Source organism: Quercus suber, unplaced genomic scaffold (genome assembly GCF_002906115.3).
Source record: "Quercus suber isolate HL8 unplaced genomic scaffold, Cork oak 2.0 scaffold_276, whole genome shotgun sequence".
NCBI classification, from domain to species: domain Eukaryota; kingdom Viridiplantae; phylum Streptophyta; class Magnoliopsida; order Fagales; family Fagaceae; genus Quercus; species Quercus suber.
In genome coordinates, this window is record NW_027069732.1 from 708,678 (window position 1) to 729,999 (window position 21,322).

Sequence of the window (21,322 nt, forward strand, 5' to 3'; positions counted from 1 at the left end):
CAACCATTGCATAACCTAGAATTACAAAAGAAAAGTAAAGGATTATAAATAAAAGAGAATTACAAAAGTAAAGCTAGACTTCCCTGAAATTACGCAGGTTTCACTTTCAATCTTTCATATTATATAAAGACATAAAGCGAGTAATATTAAGGTTTATTCAGAAATGTGTACCATGTATCAATTTATTTTGTAGTTTTTAGACATCTTGTAGATTATATTCCAAGCTTGCTCGAGCTTGCTAAGTTTATTCATCATAAGATATGGTTACTTTAGGAAAGTTTCTATATTCAAATAAGCGCAACAGTCCTAAATTTCTCAAGCTAAAGTTTCCACGAACTATCAAGTAGAACATACAGTAAGCACTTGTTAGGACAGCAAAATTAACAAATTCAATTGCTTTCTTTGGTGCAAATTGCTATGGCCGGACAGGAGCATGTTGTTTCCATGGAGGCACTTTTCAGTAGAGAAGCCGGTGAAACAAGCAGCAGCGTCACCGAGGACACTGAGATAAACAGCATTTCAAGCGAAACCACTACCCTGGAGGCAAAGATTAAAACAGTAATGGAGGCAAGAAAAAATGTGACACTATCCCCAGCACCAAAGATACAAAAGGTTATATTCTTGCTGCGAGATAACAAGGATTTCTTCCAGAAGCACTATGAGCCAAGAGCAGTATCACTTGGTCCTATCCATCATGGTAATGAGAAGTACAAGCTAGGAGAGAAGTACAAGCTTGTGCTGACGTATGAATTCGTTGAAGGTAGCGAAGAGAAGATAAACGATTTGTTCAAGAAAATTAAAGAGAAGATCAAGGAGCTGAAGGAGTGCTTCGAGGAGGAAGTGATCAAAAGCTACGATGATGAGGACCTCATTTGGTTGTTGTTGGTGGACGGCTGTGCAACACTACAATACATATACTGCGCAGCTAACAACAGGTTCGAAGATTTGAATATAAAAACCGACAGCGTAGCCTTTACACAACAAGATTTGTTTTTGCTTGAGAATCAGCTTCCTTATCGTCTGCTCAAATGGTTGATGAGCTGGAGTCAGAAAGAAGCTGAGTTGCAGAAATCGATTCACACTTACATCTGTTGGCATGCTACAGTATCACTACCAAAGGATCATTCATCAGTTGTCCGCTGTGCGTGGCTAAGTTCGTTATCATGGTGTCTCTCGCAAAAACCAAAGCCGCAACAAGCAGAAAACAAGAAAGAACAAATCCTTGACTCGGAGGAAAAGGGACAGGTGAATCAGAATCACTCATCAATTTTCTGCAGCCCACTCCTAAGTTTGTTATCATGGTGTCACTCGCAAAGACCAAAGCCGCAACAAGTAGGAAGTGAGAAAGATCAGGAAAGCCGTCCCTCAAAGGAGAAGCATGGAGATGTAGATGCCATCCATCTTCTCGATCTTCTGAGGACACGTCTCTTGGATAAGAATCAACAAGTCAAGCATAAGAAACGAAATGGGAATGGCCAAATAACTTGGCCATCCTATCGCAATGTTCAGGAGCTCCGAGCAGCAGGTATTCATGTGGAACGTAGTAAAAAGGAAAATAGTTGCTTGAGAGACATATCTTTTACTACACTCGGTTGTTTGGGATTCCTTTGGCTTCCTCCAATAACTGTGGATGACTCAACAATGCCAAAGTTCTTGAACTTGATAGCCTACGAGATGTGTCTAGATTTCCAAAACGACTTTGCGATCACCTCTTATATATCCTTCCTCGATTCACTAATCGATGAGCCCAACGATGTAAAGATGCTAAGGAAAGCAGGAATACTCTATAATTGCCTTGGCAGTGACGAAGAAGTGGCTAGAGTCTTCAATGAGATAGGTACTGATTTGGTGCCTAACAGCGAAATATATAGGGATGTCAGAGTTCAAATTCAGAAGCACTACAAGAGCCAGTTGATGACCTGGTTTGCTCAAGTCTATCACGACTATTTCAGCAGCCCCTGGAAGTTCATGGCTTTCTTTGGCGCATTGTTGGCACTTGCTCTGTCATTCAGACTTGGTATGCTGTCGACTCTCCTCCAGGACCCTGTGATAACTTCTGCAAGAATTTAACTCGAAACTAAATTTGTATGGTTTTTATTTGCAAAAGGTAAAATTGTATTTGCTGTTCGCTTTCCAAGTGTGTCTAGCTAGCTGAGAATTACATGGTTTTTATGCCCTTTCAGACTGTTGTTTCCAAATAAAAAGGCCTTAGGAATTCTACTATTCATGATTTCGCATGGGTCATCCCAAGGCCTTATCATCTTATTAATTTGTTTACCTTCGTGTTGAAGATTTCTTGCAAATCCAAAATAAGTCGGAGTAATTGTACTATCTAATTTGATGAAATGTGTGAGGAATCAGAGTTTGTGCGTGATTTGTGTTTGTTTGGTTTTCTATTTTCTTTTCTTTTGTTTATGTAATCAAATTTAAAGATGAATTAGTAGTAGTTCAGTGCGTTGCATGGCTTTGGTACAATCTAGTCTATATAATCTATGTGGTCCATTTTGGTCCACTTCAACTCAATTCAATCAATTTTGGTTCATTCAATTCACTTTGGTCATTTTAGTCTGTTCGGTCGAATTTGGTCCATTCAATTCATTTTAGTCTAATTCAATCCATTCGGTCCACTTTGGTCTATTTCAGTTCATTTCAATTCAATTTGGTCTATTTGATCCAATTTTGTCAACTTCAGTCCATTCAGTGCATGCACGTACTTTAAGAATGAGGAATGATATCTATTTGATCCAATATTTCTCCTTCTGCTCTCTCTACTGAGAGAAAAGACTGTAGAATCTACATTATTTTCCTGCTCTCTCTGCTGAGAGAAAAGACTGTAGAATCTACATTATCTTCTTAGGAATGATATCTTTCTTCCTCTAATAACAAGGTTATTAGTAGGCTTGTGGGATTTTTTTTTCAGGGGTGGTGAAACACTTTTCTATTGCTTTTACCTACAGTCTTTCTACTGTCTCAAAAATCTATTACGATCTCTTTCCTAACAATGGAAGAAGTTCTTGAGGATTGGAGGAATCTCTCGTTCGTTAACAGAGAGCGAGGGAGCAAAAGTAAGTCTTAAGAAAGTCAAGAATCTACCTGCCAAAGAACATGTTTTAGCAGCAAAGTTCTTAACCAAGAGAGCTCTGAATGTAGAAGCCATTGGCAGAACATTCAAGCCTCTATGGAGATCAAGGGGTGAATTTACAATCAGAGAAGCTCAGGATCATGTCCTCCTATTTGTGTTTGAGCATGAAAACGATGCAAAAAGAGTTTTAGCCTCAGAACCGTGGGTGTTTGACAAACATTTAGTCCTCTTCAAGTGGTTTGATTTCTCGGTCCATGCAAGAAATATGAGATTTACTACTACAAAGTTTTGGGTCCAATTACATGGGCTGCCAATGAACATGATGGTTCCAGACACGGCAATAGAGATTGGTGAAACACTTGGTCAGGTGTCAGTGACAAAGAATGCTAAGGAGATGGTGGGGGTACATTCCTTTGCGTCAGGGTCGAAGTAGATATTTCTAAGCCTCTTTCTAGAGGCAGGAAAGTAGGCATAACTGAGGATTCTGAGATTTGGGTCGCATTCAAATATGAAAAACTCCCAAATATCTGCTATTGGTGTGGTATGGTTTCTCACGCGGATAAGGACAGTGATGTTTGACTCGGCAGTAAAAGGAAGCTTAGACACGAGCAACAAGGATATGGGAACTGGTTTCGTGCATTACCCTTCAATCCGGGAAAAACCACAGTCACCACCGTGGCTGGAATGGGAGATGGCTTGGGGCGTACACAGAACAATGACAGTGGCTTGGTAGTACAAATACAGCAGGAAACGACGGTCAATTAGCCAATCAATCCTCACGGCGGCAGGGCAGACGTGGACAAAGCATTAAATCCGGACCAGGTTCAGAGGAGGAGTTACAAACCTGTCCGTATCCTGAAGTTAATGCGAGTAATAAGGGGAATAACGTGCAATTAAATGCCAATTATAATGCACAACGGTCCCAATCAGATCCCACCGAATTTGGCATGCAATTTAATGGCATTTACTCAGATATTAACAAAAAAGGAAATGGAGACAACGTGCAAATCATGGACAGCAAGTCCTTTATTACTCCACGCCGCACGGAATTCATTGGTGATGATGTAGAAGAATTAAATGAGAATCAGACTACAAACGCTGATAAAGTCCAACTCAGTGAGTTTCATGCAACACGTAAATGGAAAAGAATTGAATGTGAGCCTCACGTGCACAACCAGCCCCCTAGTTCGCATGATCCCACAGAAAAGAAAAGAGCACGCAAGGATGAGGAAGCAGACCAGCCAGAGTTACAAAACAAAAAAATTATTGTTTCGAAGGCGGAGGTTCAAGAAATTTCAATGGTAGAGGCTGCAGAGCAGCCCCGCCAAGAACAATGAGTCTGATAGTATGGAACTGTCGTGAGCTTGGGAACCTACATACAGGGAAAGAGCTTGAAAGAATGGTTCGAGCAAAAGACCCCTCCATTGTGTTCTTAGCTGAAACATGGGCGGATGAAGCAAGGCTAAAAGAAGTGCAGCGTAATTTGAATTTTAATAATTTATTTTTTGTTGAACGAAATAATAGAGGTAGAGAATTAGCATTGTATTGGAATAATTCAATAAAATTAGATGTTGAATGTTTTTCAAAAAATCATATTGATACTATTATTAATAAGGGTGCAGGGGATGCTTGGAGATTCACAGGTTTCTATGGTGAGCCAGTGACGCATAAACGCCATGAATCTTGGGATATGATCCGTCAACTCAACAACAAACTCAAATTACCATGGCTCTGTGCAGGAGACTTCAATGAGATAGTGAGGAGTTCTGAAAAATTAGGGGGAAGTTGTAGGAGTCATGCCTAAATGCAACTATTCCGTGACGTTATTGATGAATATGGATTTATTGACCTTGGTTTCATTGGGTCACAATTCACTTGGCAGAAGCATTTTCTAGATGGGCACTCCATTTGGGAAAGATTGGATCGAGGACTTGCAAATAATGATTGGTTTATGCAGTTTGCTGGAACAAAAATTCATCACCTCTCACCCAACGCCTCAGAACATTGTCCATTATGGATTATCCCGGACGGTTTGGAAATCCCTAGCATCACTAAACCATTTAGATTTGAAGAGATGTGGTTATCTGACAAAGGGTGCTCAAATATTGTGGAGGCAATGTGGACATCCCATGAGGAGGCCGAGCCTAGCATCAAGGTGGTCAAGAAGATAAAAAAATGTGGGAAAGAACTCCAAGAATGGAACCATAAACATTTTGGGAATGTGAGACGAGAGCTTGAAAAAAAGAGAAAAATGCTGAAGGAGGCTGAGAAAGAGGCTATGAGAACAGGTGTGAATTTCCGAGTTAGAGAACTTAAAAAAGAAATTGATGAGCTAGTGGACAGAGAGTACAGGATGTGGTTCCAAAGGTCTAAGGCTTTGTGGGCAGCCAATGGAGACAAGAACTCAAAATTTTTCCATTGTCGTGCCACCCAAAGGAAGAGGAAGAACTCCATCCTAAAGATCCGTAAAGCTGATGGGGAGTGGAGCTCGGATATGGAACAAGTCACAGAGGTCTTAACCACCTATTTCAAGGAGTTGTATACCTCGGCAAATTTGCCACCATGTGCAGCAGCCACAAATTCAATCAATCAAGTGATCAATGGAGAAATGAATGAACAACTCTCTCGGGAATTTCAGGCTTGGGAGGTACAACAAGCTATAAAGCAGATGGCCCTACTAAAAGTACCAGGTCCAGATAGTATGCCTCCTCTATTTTTTCAGCATTACTGGAATTTGATTGGTGATGATGTAATTGATTCTGTTCTTACTTTTCTTAATTTTGCATCTCTACCCGAGCACCTAAACCACACTTTTATTACTCTCATACCAAAGAAAAAAAAAATCCCAAGCATGCTTCTGATTTTAGGCCTATTAGTTTTTGTAATGTCTTGTACAAAATTTTTTCAAAAGTCTTAGCAAATAGGCTTAAAAGCATTCTACCAAAAATTATCACTGAACACCATGGTGCTTTCACCAAAAGCCGTCTTATTTCAGATAATATTTTGGTAGCATTTGAATCCCTACATAGCATGCAAAAACACACAGGGAAAGATGGCTTCATGGCAATCAAACTTGACATGAGCAAGGCTTACGATAGGGTGGAATGGCCTTACCTTGAAGCTGTCATGAAAAAATTGGGGTTCAATGATAGATGGATCAAACTTCTCATGTTATGTGTTACCACTGTATCCTACTCCATTCTGGTTAATGGGGAACCCAAAGGCTTAATCCATCCATCAAGAGACATCAGACAAGGAGATCCCATCTCCCCATTCCTATTATGCAGAGAAGGCTTTCATGGCCTAATCTGTCAAGTAGCTGCACAGGGAGATATTAGAGGCTATTCTTTATCTAGAAATAGTCCTCGCTTAACCCACCTCTTTTTTGCAGATGATAGCCTCTTGTTTTGCAGGTCCACAATTCAAGAATGTCAAAAAATCCTTGAAATTCTTGATACTTATGGCAGGTGTTCGGGTTAACAGATTAATAGAAATAAGACTACCATATTCTTCAGCAAATCCACAGATGAGAACAAAAGGGACCACATTAAGCTTACATTGGGAGTGGAGGAAATAAGATAATATGAGAAGTACCTTGGGCTTCCATCTCTTGTTGGAAAAAATAAAAAGGCCAGTTTCAACTACATCAAAGAAAGAGTATGGAGGAAAATTCAAGGGTGGAAAGAGAAGCTCCTATCACAAGCAGGAAGGGAAATCCTAATCAAGGCTGTGGTTCAAGAAATTCCAAGCTACACCATGAGTTGTTTTAAACTCCCTTTGGGTCTATGTTCAGAAATTGAAAGCCTAATAAGAAAGTTTTGGTTGGGTCAAAAAGGAGATAGGAGGAAGATTCATTGGGTCAAATGGGAAACCCTTTGCCTCCTAAAATCTAAAGGGGGTATGGGATTCAAAGACTTGGCCCTTTTCAATGATGCACTACTTGCAAAACAAGCATAAAGGGTTTTGCACAATTAGAATTCTCTATTTTATAGGGTATTCAAATCCAAATTCTTCCCGGATTACTCGATTTTGGAGGCCTCAAATTCTCATTCAGGATCTTATGCTTGGCATAGTATCCTAAAAGGGCAGGATGTTTTGTTGAAAGGTGCTAGATGGAGAGTAGGAAGTGGGGAGTCCATTAGTGTGTGGCTTGATGCATGGTTGCCATCATTGGAGCACCCAGGATTCAATCACACATTGTAGAAGGATTTGAAGATATTAAGGTAAGAGACCTCATAAACCCGGAGACACATAGTTGGGATGATAATCTCATTCAAGGTTTGTTCAACAATCAGGAGGTAAACTTGATAAAGAGTATTCCCTTATGCACTATCCCTGTTGTTGACACACTTACATGGCCTTTCAATGCTTCGGGTCCATACACTGTCAAATCTGGATATAAGTTCTTAGCCAAAGAAGAGCTCCACAATCAATTACCCACCCATTCAGACCAAAACAATGACCTTTGGAAGCTTATATGGGGTCTTGATGTCCCAAACAAAGTTAAAAATTTTGTGTGGAGGTCAAGCAGAGATGCGATTCCAGTAAAGAAAAATTTGAAAAAGAGAAAGATCTTGAATGATGACCAGTGCGAACAATGTGGTCAAGCTGAAGAATCGGTCCTACACGCAATCTGGGAGTGCTCAAAACTATCTCCAATTTGGGGCGTTATACCTGGCTTCGCTTGTCGTCAATCTCGCTCATTTGCATATATAAAGGACTTGCTACTTTATGTCCCTAATGAAGGCAGCAAGGTGGAGTTATTGGTGGTCATCATGTGGAACATATGGTATCACAGAAACCAACTGAGACTGAACAAGGACAATCCCATATCACAGGTACTTCAAACCTCCCAACGATGTCTACTGGATTATCAAAGGGAGAACAGAGTGCGGAGAACTCAAATGGATACCCCAACACCGACCCGAGTTGCTTGGCATCCACCACCTGAAGGCTGCGTGAAAATAAATTTCGACGGAGCAACTTTCAAGGACATCAATAAGGCTGGTCTTGGAATCGTTATTTGGGATGGGTTTGGACAGGTGCTGGCATCCCTATCGGAGCAGATTCAACTCCCCTACTCATCGGACCTGGCTGAAGCAATGGCAGCGGCAAGAGCTATCTATTTTGCTGCAGAACTTGGCTTTTCTAGTTACGTCTTGGAGGGTGATTCATAATTAATAATCAAGGCACTAAAGAATGAGGAAGAAACACTTGCACCCTTTGGCCACATCCTAACTGCAGCAAAAACCTCAACAGATGTCAGTTGTATTTCATTCTCTCATATTCGTAGACTTGGCGATTCTGTTGCTCACAACCTTACAAAACATGCACGACATGTTGTGGGTTTAAAGGTGTGGATGGAGGATGTTCCTCCACACCTCTATTCTATATTGTTAACCGATCATGGTTGATTTTATTTAATGAAATTCCAGTCTCGTTTCTCAAAAAAAGATCAAAAAAAAAAAGAATGAGGAAAGACAAGTTTGGGTTGAGAGTATGGTTTTAAAAACCGAAATAGTCAAAGAATCGAAAATTGATCAGATTCATAGTTTTTACTAGCTAGTTGAACCACCAGTTTTTCAATTTTTACCATATTGGATTAAGGTCTAGATCTCGGTTGAACTCCAATTTAAGTGCCAACATTAGTGGAGCCAAAAGCAAAATATTTTTCTTTCTTGCTATAATTAAAAAAAAAAAAAAAATTATTACTTTATCACTTTTTGGGTTTGGTGGCAGAGAGAAAGAAAGAGGAAGTAAGAAAGAAATTAATATAAAAAAAAATAAACTGTGTTTGGATACTGGTAAAAATAAGACCATTAATGTAGAGTGTGTTGTGAAATTATGTGCTAAAATAGATAAAATATTTTTTTGAAGTGCTAAATGTTAAAATTTTTTGTTATATCGATGTAGATGCTCTAAGTGGGAATCATTAAAGATATTTTAGCACTTCAGTGTGGTTTTATTGTTTAGAGGTAAAATTGATTTTGAGTTGATGTTAATGTGCCTGTGTTCATTTCAAAACCCAAAACGTAGGTTGGATAAGAACAAAAGAGCCCTATATTAAAAAAAAAAAAAAAAAAAAAAAAAAAAAAAAAGTTGTTAGTAACGTACGTATCAACAAAACGTAGAATCAAATAGGATAGAATTATATAGAAAAATATTATTGATAAAAAAAAATAAAAAAATAAGCCATTGAAAATGTTAAAAAAAAAAAAAAATTGAAGTTGAGATGAACGTGGCTTTTTTTTTTTTTTTTTTTTTTTTTTTTTTTTTTTTTTTAACTTAAAATACTACAAGTAGTTGATAAGAAAAAACAAGTTGTTTGTTCTTACCCCAAAAAAAAAAAAAAAAAAAATTGTAATTTGGTGCAGTCATTCCATACAATCACGACTTCTAAACTCAATTTTTATTATATAGTATACTAGTTGCTAACTCGTGCGATACACGGGAAAGCTATTAATAACTTCCCTAATATGGAAAAATAAATAAATAAATATCATGGTATAAATTATATACCAAACCAATAAAATCTATCACTTACAAAGTAGTAAAATCTATCACATACAATGAGATATCATGATAACCAAGAGTTTGAGATCATATTTAGAAAATATATAACTGATATAAGTACACTCCAATATAATTAGTTACACAAATATAGTTAATTCCATACTCATTCAATCAAGTATCTTTCATAAATTACATTAATCATTCTTGATGTCCAAGATGTTTCTAAATTGAAAATTCTAACATTGCCAGTAAACAAAGGTGCTAGACCTCAGTGGGATTGCAAAGACAACATAATGCCAATTTACACAATTTCTAAAATCATTATTTCCACTATTGAGAGAGAGAGAGAGAGAGAGAGAGAGAGAGAGGTGATTGTTGTGTTGCATCTCTTAAGAAGAATCTACCTTGTACATTTTTTGATATGTAATCGACGAATAACAAAATAGATGTACCACATTTAGAGTATGCACATTTGGGAGATTAAAAGTAAAGTAAAATGCGAAAATGAACCCACCTAAAGTTTTTTGCTCTCCCTCTTGATGTTGACTTTTCCAACATCTTCCAAAATCAAATTTATGTACTCATCAAAGCCCTATAGGGCATAAAAATTAACATTTGACCAAATTTACATGTATTCACTTAAAATTGTGAAAGATGCTAAAAATTAGGTTGATATCAACCTTTTAAACAAAATTCAGCATTTTAGTGATTGCACATCAATCAACAATTTTGCCATTGTTACTTGCAACATATATCTTTTTATTTGTGACAAATATGGTGCAATTTTGGCCATCAAATTTTACTCAAAAGCCAAGATAAGACAATCTCCATCCTCCATTACTCTAGGAAATCTATAGAATTACCCTAAAATAAAAAAGAACATGCCACAGTCATATGGATAGGAGGCAAAAAAAAAAAAAAAAAGGTACATATTCACAAAGATTTCAAAGTAAAAAATATACATTATGTAAATAGAACTTTTTCCACCACTTCTACACCTTCTAAAACACCAAAATAACCAAACCTCCTAAAATGAAGTTGTTTAATGCAATCTTTTTTAAATTAAGTCATTAAGGCTCCGTTTGTTTCGGGTGAAAACCACTTCCAGAAATTATTTTCTGTAAATGCGGGTGTTTGGGTGTGCAAGGAAAATTGGGTCAAACGGAAAATCATTTCCGTTGACCGTAAAAATGCCTTCTGATTACGGAAAACCATTTCTGTTTGTATTTTACCTTCAAATTACTTACGGAAAGAGAGAAAGAGAGAGAGAAAGAAGGACCCAGAGCCGTCCTCGTCCTCGTCCCATCGTCGATGACCGACGAACCCACGAACCTAGAGCCTTCAACCTTCGACCCAGACCCATCGCCTTCTTCGACCTTCGACCTTCGACCCATTGCCACGAACCCACAACCTTTGACCTTCGCCTTCGACCTTTGACTTCGCAAGAAACCCACAAACCGATCTCTCTTTGTGTGTGATTTTGATTTCTATGTGATTTTTTTATTTTTGTTGTTGTTGTGGTGGTGTGGGTGGTGGTGTTTTGGTGGTTTTCCTGTTGGGTGGTGGTGGATTTTGTGTGGGTGGTGGTGGAAAATAGCATTTTCAGAATATTACCAAACACATGAAAATATTTTCTAGAACAATTTTCATAATGCAACCAAACACTTGAAAATATTTTCCTTTCCTGAAAATAGAATTTCCGGAAAATATTTTATGAGAACCAAACACAACCTAAAATAACAGCAAATGACTAACAGTAAGATCCTTTTGAAAACCAATTCTAAATTAGATAACTCTAAGTTGGGCTGATTATGCTCTTTTGGTAGAATTGCCTAGCAGATCTATTGTTCGAACATTACAATGGTTCCAAATCAACTCTTCAATATTCTATCATCAACGTGGAATTCAGCTAGTAGCTTCAAAAAGAATTTGATTTGCAAAGTAGGCCACTTACCATTATTCGGGTCTCTTTCAAAGACAGAAATTAGTTAAGAGCATTTATAAATATAATAAGTCTAGAAGATATTTCAATGATATAACAATAGGGGAAGTGGTAGCATAAATAAAATCTAAATGCATCTTATAGGGAGTAACAATTAGCATAGCTACTCCTTTTGGAATTTGGATCAAACATATCTTTGCGGCTCTCCATACCATTTAAAACACAATCATATCATTGAAAAAATTATAACACTATAAGAAGAAACTATACAATGTATAAAAAGAATTGAAATGGAATATAGCTGATATTGTACAAAATTACAACTGAAATTGTTATGATAAGCCTAAAGACTGAGCTAACCTACATTTTTTTATAAGTAAGTTACACATACATTGGCTAGATCTTGAACCCAAGACCTCACCATCCACTTTGCTCTTACAAGGAGATGATATGTGATTTGCTAGAGCTCAATGGTGCACTAAGAACTAACATACAAGCAAGTTTAAAACACAAAGAGCCTCCACAAAGCTGATCAAGCTTGCTCTCCAGAATTCTTCACAGGTTTGATACCCAATAAATTAAATCAAAACCAACCAACCAAAGTACACAAAACTAAATCCTATGAAATGCAAATTAAAAATATTTTTGTCAACGTTCGTATATTTTGATGAAGATTAAGTCTTTCAAACATGGAAGGCTCATAGCTTGTCTACAATTATATGGGTAACAACAAATAGAACCTAAAATATATTTAAAACCTTATTTAGATGCTTTGAATTAAAAAAACCAAAGTGCTAAACTAGACCCAAAAACCACAATTTCACTCCTACTAACAAATAAATAAAGAGAACAGGTTAGGGAGGAAATCCTAAATTAAATTAAAAACATCACTAACCATTCCTCAAAATGCCAAGAGACAAAGCCTAAGTAGAATATGATCTTCTATGGTGTTCCCCTGGGAAAAACAAAAAAGAACAAAGAGGAAACATATTAGCAATTGAAATCTATAATTGCAGCAAACCCTAACTAGGAACCCCAAAATCCCAAAACTAATAAAAACCCCAAATCAATCCTTCAGCCTCAAAGTCATCTTGATTTCGTCCTAATTCCAGAATGTTCAGAAACTATGGAAACAAAAACCACAAATTAATTATAAGCAAATAGATTAGGACAACAACAACAAAAAAGGAAGAAGATAAGGAAGATTGAGGATTCAAGGTGATCTTACCGAGGAGTTCTTGAGAAATTGAACCGGGAGATTTTGGGGCAACACTCACTTTTGGGTATCGAATAAGAGAGAATGTCTTTACACATATTGTGGCCTGGCCTGGGTGTGCAAATTGTAATCGTGAGTGTCGGTGGTGGTCAGTTCTTGAAGAGGTTTAGGGTTTTATCAAGTTTGATTGAAAAAACAAATCAGAGGATGTTGAAAGGGTAGAGAAGAGAGATGAGGGAGAGAAATAGAGAACAAAGAGGATTGGTGTTCAGAGTTGGGTTTTGGCCTTTTGGGGAAGAAGAACAAAAATTTTGGGTATCAGGTTTGATTTTGTCGTGTAAAATAGAAATAGTTTTTTTTAGCTGATTTTTTTTTTTTTAATAATGCTGATGATTTAAAAATAATGATGACGTGGACTGGGAAATAGAAATAGTTTTTTAATTTTTTTAAAAATAATTATGACATGGAAAATTGTGGAAGCTTCAAAGGCTTCGCTTTTATATATATATATATATATATATAGATGTTATATGCAATATGTCACAAATTTATGATTTTAAATTGCATTTGGTTCACATGAAAATATTTATCAACTATACAATGTATCATCGATCTCACTAATCTATTTAGGTTGTATTCTAGTTGGTCAATAATGGAAGTTTTTTAGGTTGTGGTATGGGGTAGGTGGGTTGGGTTGACAGTGGTAGGGTGTGGCGGTGGCAACGATTGGGAAAAGGGTTGCGCTTGGTGATGGAACTGCAAATGTGGGAGGGAGGAGGTGTCCTACTTTGGGAGGGGGGTGGGGTCGTGGGTGGGTAGGGGAGGGGGTGGCTTGGCGATGGTTGGGGGTGACAGGAATGATAATCTAGAGGACGAGTGTGATGGTTATAATTTGCAAGAAAGGAAGGAGAGGTCTCAAGTTTGAGAGCTTTGGTGTGTAAATTGTTTTACACCTCTTAAGAGGAGTGTAAACCATTCAATGCCTCATTCAAAGTTCAGCGGCCTTTTGATCGCAGCTCGTTTGATCGAAAATGGATGTTTAGTTGTCATTTGATCGCTGCTTCTCAATTGATGAAAATTTGTGAATTCAAAAGAATTGTGACGTGTATTAATTAAAGTCGGTTGCTTAAGACTTTGTGTCCTATTTACGTAGCATATAAAAGGCATACTTTTATAAACTTCAAGGAGGCTAGAAAGGCCACTGCCATGAACTTAAATATATAAGTGAACATATAAGCTTATATTTTCCACAACCCTTGGGTTCAGAGAGTAAAAAGTCCGATAGAATGATAATATATTCAAGCAGATTATAATTGAAATCATAGAGCCTAATGTGTCACTATGGTAAGGGAAATTTGCAAAGGTTCCTGGGGTTGGTCAGAGGTTCTAGTTGTGAACATGAATGAGTCATCCATGAAGGCATTCATATATTGAAGAGTTCAAAAGTTTTGGAGCTATAGAAGATTTTTGCAATAAGTTCATCTATATTCATCCATATGTAGATGTTTTAGGACTAGTGTATCTGTTAGGGTTTTAGACCCCAGTTGCGATAGATACAATCAGATTTCTAACCAATGAATTAAAGTGATTAATTATGCAATTAGATCTGAATTAAACAAAAATCACACAATCCCGAACCACATAAACACCAAGAATGATGGCTCGAGAAAACTTGAAACTGTGGTTTCAAAGTAAAAAACTTGAGAATGATTTAACCTAAACAATCCTCAAATCAACATTTTACTAATAGAATGGAAGTTTATATAATAGACTTACCCCTAAATCTACTACTACCTTATGTAGTACTTACTTAGGAGACTACATGCAACTTCAAATCCACAAACTCTTCTATTACGAAACTGTTGCACACAAACACTCCTGTTTGTGACTTTGAGACTTCAGTCAAAAGTTTAGATTATCAACTACAGTTGATTTGATTGCAGCAACTTTTCTCTATAGCCAGATCTATTGTTTGTACAAGGTCTCTAGCTGTAACTTCAAAAGGGTTAGGAAAACTCTAGATCTGTGTATAAAACACTACCTTTTGAACTAGTAAAAACGTGTTGGGCTTTATGAAGCCTAGTTATGTTTGATTCGGTTAACGACCCGACCCGAATAATGTTGCATGGTTTTTAATGGAAGATTTTTTTAGGCTTAGTCCATGGAGCGGAGGCTTTTAATTCATTGGTTAGAAATCTAATTGTATCTATCGCAACATTCTGGGGTCTAAAACCCTAACAAATACACTAGTCCTAAAACATCTACATATGGAGGAATATAGATGAACTTATTGCAAAAATCTTCTATAACTTCAAAACTTCTGAATATATGAATGTCTTCACATATGACGCATTCATGTTCACAACCAGAACCTCTAACCAACTCCAGGAACCTTTGCAGATTTCCCTTACCATAGTGACACATTAGGCTCTATAATTTCAATTATAATCTACTTGAATATATCATCATTCTATCGGACTTTTTACTCTCTGAACCCAAGGGTTGTGGAAAATATAAGCTTATATGTTCACTTATTTAAGTTCATGGCAGTGACCTTTCTAGCCTCCTTGAAGTTTATAGAAGTGTGCCTTTTATATGCTACGTAAATAGGACACAAAGTCTTAAGCAACCGACTTCAATTAATACACGTCACAATTCTTTTGAATTCACAGATTTTCATCAATTGAGAAGCAGCGATCAAATGACAACTAAACATCCATTTTCGATCAAACGAGCTGCGGTCAAAAGGCAGCTGAACTTTGAGATAGCAATCGTTGGAATGGTGATGGAATGATAATCAAAATCTTCACACACTGCTTCTCTTATGTTGCTTCTTATACAAATGAATGCGTTGCAACTTCATTTGACAGTTATATATGTTGTCAAGGGAATTCTCCAATTAAAACCTAATATATATATATATATATATACAAGAATTGAGCTAAGAATTTTTGTTTGGATGATGACCTTTTTTTTTTTTTTTTTAATACAAGATAAAAGTTCTATTCTACCTTAATCTAAGTGTATATGTGTGTGAAATTCATTCCTAAAGACTTGAATCCCGACCCTTACCCTTTACACCTCACAAATACTTATACTTGTGAAGTGACCATCTTACTAAGAGTGTGCGGTAGTAATGATAACCTAGTTATACAGAGTAAGTCATAATATATTATAAATATATTAAATACAAAATTAACAACTTTGACATATATATAATTAACATTTAAAAAAAATAAGAGAAATTATTTTTTAAAAGTATGAGCTAGTATACAAAAAGTTGTCTAGTTCCATACTTACAAATTATCAAAGTTAATCTAAATAATATCTTTCTTGGAATAAAATTCATCTGTTATAATGCATTTCCAAAGTAAAATTCTTTGAAAAATCATTGTTAATATAAATAATGAAATTGTCTCTTAACGTATGGAAAAAATTCAGTATAACCAATGAAATTTTTAAAAACCAAAAAAAAAATTCAAAACTTTAGCAATTGTAAGAACAAGAAAAATATAATTTGTCTCTATAATTACTAAGCCAATCACTCACTTAAGAGAGTCATTTAACTACTTTTCTTGTAAACCAAACCCTCCAAATTCAAATCCACCCCTCCTCCCCCTTCTTTTTCCCCCAAGAGCTTTATCGCACAATGGCATAACCTTCTCTAAAGGAGAGAGACCATTTTCTAGTTGCATGGCCCCAAAAGAACATTTTCTAGTTCTGCCTCTGTGTTAAAATTTTAAAGTGGGCCTGTATTGGAATCAAAAGTATATGGTGCACCTTATCTGCATAGCCTGGGATTATCTCCGACATAAGTAAGATATAACAGACGCTTCCTGATCTTGTATGGGGAATATTGGTACCGTGACCACAGATATGTCTTACACTAGCCGACATTATATCCCACATAACACATACATTAATGATTTATTCATTAACATCGTACACTTTTCTTTTCTTTTTTAAACATATCTTGTAGATTTTATTCCAAGCTCGATATGTTTAGTGATAGTAAGGTACACTAGCTAGGTAAATAAAGAAGGAAGGAACAAGCCTTTTCCTGTATCATTCAAAACATATGCGTTGTCTTTTCATGGAAAAGATGATCCCGGACTTGCAATTGGGATATTAGTAGATATATAGAATTACAAAAGCAATAACTTCCCATATACGCATGTTCAATATCAATCTTCCACAATGGATAAAGACATAAAGATAGTAATATTAATCTTTTACTCAGAAAAGTGCATTATGTTAATGAAAGCCACAAGCAAGTTTCAATTTATTTTTAGACAAAATTTAACTAAAAAATTAGTTGTAGCATAAGATTATAATCTTACTCAATAAAATAAAAATTATTACATATTTTAAAATTTTAACAATTGAATTGCATGTTTTTTACATTCTTAATACATATGTTAAATTTTTTGTCAATTGGATATTATTTACTATATGATCTATAAGTTTATATTTTATACATAATTTTAAACTACAAAAACTTGAAATTTAAACAATTTATTGATGACATAATTATTGATTTTTAATTTTTTAAAAATTTTCAAATATAGAGAATATAAGAAAAAGATACAATTAAATGATGGATTTGTCAAAGCTCACTTCTAATAAAAAGATATTAAGTAAGCTTGTAAGCTTGTAGCCTAAAGTTATAACTAATTTTATAATTAAATTTTTTCCTTTATTTTTTATTTTCTACACGTATCTTGTAGATTTCATTCTTAGCTTGTTATGGTTATTCATCATTATGGTATATTTGCTTTATGAAAGTTTCTATATTCAAATAAGAGCAACGGTCGTAAATTTCTGAAGCTAAAGTCTCCCCGTAGTAAATACAAGGTAGGAAAGCAAACTTACAATATTCAATTGCCTTTCTTTGCTGCAAACTTGCCATGGCCGGAATTTCCAGAAGAGACGCCGGTGAAACAAGCAGCCGCATCACTGGTGCCCATACGAACATCTTTTTAAGCGAAGCTACTACCCTGGAGGAAAAGATTAAAACAGTAATGGAGGCAAAAAAAAATGTGACACCATCCCCAACACCAAAGATACAGAAGGTTATATTCTTGCTGCGAGATAATGAGGATTTCCAGAAGCACTATGAGCCAAGAGCAGTATCACTCGGTCCTATCCATCATCGTAATAAGAAGTACAAGCTAGGAGAGAAGTACAAGCTTGCATTGACATATGAGTTCGTTAACGGTAGCGAAGAGAAGATAAGTGAATTTTACAACAAAATTGAAGAGAATATCAATCAACTGAAGAAGTGCTTCGAGGAGGAAGTGATCGAAGACTATGATGATGAAGATCTCATTTGGTTGTTGTTGGTGGACGGCTGCGCAACACTACAATACATATACTGCGCAGCTAACAAGAAGTTCAATGATTTGAAGATAAAAACAGACAGTGTAGCCTTTACACAACAGGATTTGTTTTTGCTAGAGAACCAGCTTCCCTACTGTTTGCTCAAATGGTTGATGAACTGGAGTGGGAATGAATTCGTGTTGAAGAAATCGATTGAAACTTACATTGATGGGCACGTTAAGGTGCCACAACCGGAGGATCAGCCACTAATTCTCAGCTGCGCATGGCTGAGTTCGTTATCATGGAATTGGTCGCAAGAATCAGAAAATGAGAAAAAACAAAGAGGCCAGTCATCAAATTGCTGCGCATGCTTAGGAGGAAAGGGGCCACAATATTCAGAAACTGAGAAAGAAGAAAGCGATCAGTGGCAAATATCAGTGGATGAACATGAAGATCCCATCCATCTCCTCGATCTTCTCAGGACACGTCTCTTGCATAAGCATCGACAAATCAAGCCAAAGAAACCAAATGGCGAAATGGAAACTTGGCAATCCTATCGCAATGTGCAGGAGCTTCGAGCAGCAGGTATTCATGTGGAACGCAGTAAAAAGAAAAGTCGTTGCTTGAGTGACATATCTTTTACTACACTCGGTTTTTTGGGTTTGGGGTACCTCTGGCTTCCTCCATTAGTTGTGGATGACTCAACAAGGCCTAAGTTCTTGAACTTGATAGCCTACGAAATGTGTCTGGATTTCGAAAATGATTTTGGGGTCACCTCTTACATATCCTTTCTCGATTCACTGATCGATGAACCCAACGATGTTAAGATGCTAAGGAAAGCAGGGATACTCCACAACTTCCTTGGCAGCGACAAAGAAGTAGCTCAGCTCTTCAATGAGATTGGCACTGACTTGGTGCCTAACAATGAAATATACAGCGATGTCAGATCAAAAATTCAGATGCACTACAGGAACAAGTGGATGACCTGGATCGCTCAATTCTATCATGACCATTTCAGCAGCCCCTGGACATTCATAGCTTTTGTTGGCGCATTGTTGGCACTCGTACTAACCGTCATTCAGACTAAATATGCTGTCAATCCTTCCCCTGGACCCTGCGATAACTTCTGCAAGAATTCCACACAAACCTAAATTTGCATAAGGTAACTTGGGTGGTGTTTGGAAACTATATCTTCAAGTCATGATTTATGTGCAGTTTAAGCGTGTGAGAGTGTGTATAATAGAGTGTGTTAACTAGTTTTTACCCAACTTTATTAGATCAAATACATGGTTTCTATGCTTTCCGTTTCAAAGGCCTTCAAAATTTTATCAATATTGTTAGTACCATACACTTTCACAAAAAGAAAATCACAACTTGTCATATAGGATGGTTTTGGCAATGTGTGCATGAAAGTGTGGTACTAACATTATTGGAATTTTATTTCACATGGAACATTCCTCTTCAAAGGCCACCTCATTTCATTATTTTCTTTACCTTGGTTCAGTGTGATTGTGCTTTCTAATTTGATGTAATGTGTGAGGATAGGAAAATAATTGTGAAAGTATGTGCGTGATTTGTGTTCGTCATATGTAATCAACTTTAAAGGTGATTTGTGTTTGTCATATGTAATCAATTTTAAAGATGAATGTATACTAGATCCAATATGTCCTCTTTTCTACAACAATATTAGTACAGTGCAAGCCAGTTGCATTGGCCATTGTCAATTGAATCAAGTTAATGCCACATTCTTGTCATTGCACAAAAGTCATGGCAATTTGACTAATGGGGGAGGATTATCTTCACTTCTGTTTCCCAATAATATACTCCATAAGCTCAACGACTTTTTTATATTTTCATAAGTGAATGAAGGAAATGAGTAGAAAAAACTTATTACTTAAAAGATATGTTGAATTATTTCAAATAAAAATTTCAAATATAAAAGAAATAAAGTATATATGAATTCTTATGATACGGCTAGCAAATAACATGAAACAAGTAAACCACTTATCCATGTTGACATTCCAAGCCCAAGGGCTTAATGTCATTTTATGCCATCATTTCAAGAGTTGGCCTAATACAATTTTTGTAAGAAATTCGTTGAAAAAAGAAAATTTCATAATTAATTGTTGTTTGCAGTTGGTGATTTTGTTGCAGAGGGTTGAATTTCTTGTAACTCGGCAAACTCTTTTAAGGGCAAATTATCACCTTAAAGAAAGCATTTTTAGCACACCCTAAAGTTAAATTATGTTTTCTAATTATTTTTTGTACTCAATTTCTTTGATACACAATTCCGATTTACTAAATATATAATTATGTATGTGCCTTTAAGACTACACTATTTCAAATTATAATTTTTTTTAAGCCTCGCCTATTTTTTTCCCAAGCACAACAGTTTCAAATATTGCATTTTCAAGAAACTTAAAAATTTGTACTTTTCAAATTAAAATATATTTTTCCAAAGAAAAATTCCATTTTTTATTTTGGATTTGGAGAATTAGAGATAATACTATACAATTTTTAGAAGAAAATAACAGTTGCATTTTTTTGGTTAGGAATTAGATATCTCTATTGTATTTCTCTTTTATGAATACATTTCTCCTGTAGTTCTTATTATTTTTTTAAATTTTTGTTATGTATATGTTTAGACTTTAGATATGTAAAATGAAATTTATTATTTTAATTATACTCTCAAACTATTATTATACTCTAAAAATATAATTTCCAGTTTATTTAATAAAAAATAGAAGGTCGTATAATCTTCCATTTTTGCAAGGTCTCCGAAAAGTGATTAGCAAGCCACCCAAAATTTTCTTTTAGAAAGGTTAATTCTATAGATTCGCAAGCATTCTAATTTATTCAAAGATTAACTCAATGTAATTTTTTGTTAGATATAAAATAACATTTATTCAATCATTTTTAAAATATTCCTTATATTTAAATTTTATATATATATATATATATAGAATCGTATTGTTTGTATATCTTGTAAATACCAGGCTTGCCTTAGTAAATGGTGGAAAGAAATAAAACAAAATAAATTAGTTCGTTGCTCATGCACGTATAGTCGTTGTAGCCTGTAGGCACCCAAAAGTTTAAAGAACGTGAACATTGGCCCAGGACAAGTGAATTTGGGCTTGAATAAGCATAAGGGACCCGCAGGTCAACAGAACAAGCCCAGTACAAGAATGGTCCACGGCTTGGAACCGTGGGCTTGGCAATAGAGAAAAGAAGGAAAGCTCCAAAAGGTGGG

General features: G+C 35.9%; 1 protein-coding gene and 1 pseudogene across 1 annotated transcript; both read left to right on the top strand.

Moving 5' to 3' along the window:
- The first annotated feature begins 417 nt into the window (after window positions 1–417).
- On the top strand, window positions 418–2,081 carry LOC112010713 (putative UPF0481 protein At3g02645; annotated as a pseudogene).
- A 15,488-nt stretch (window positions 2,082–17,569) lies between these two features.
- On the top strand, window positions 17,570–19,674 carry LOC112010692 (UPF0481 protein At3g47200). Its single transcript, XM_024043050.2, has one exon. It carries the CDS (start codon window positions 17,661–17,663, stop codon window positions 19,221–19,223), a length of 1,563 nt encoding a protein of 520 aa, XP_023898818.1. The 5' UTR covers window positions 17,570–17,660; the 3' UTR covers window positions 19,224–19,674.
- The last annotated feature ends 1,648 nt before the right edge of the window (window positions 19,675–21,322 follow it).

Coding starts and splice junctions, on each gene's coding strand:
- LOC112010692 (XM_024043050.2), top strand. CDS start 17,661: ATGGCCGGAATTTCCAGAAGAGACGCCGGTGAAACAAGCAGCCGCATC.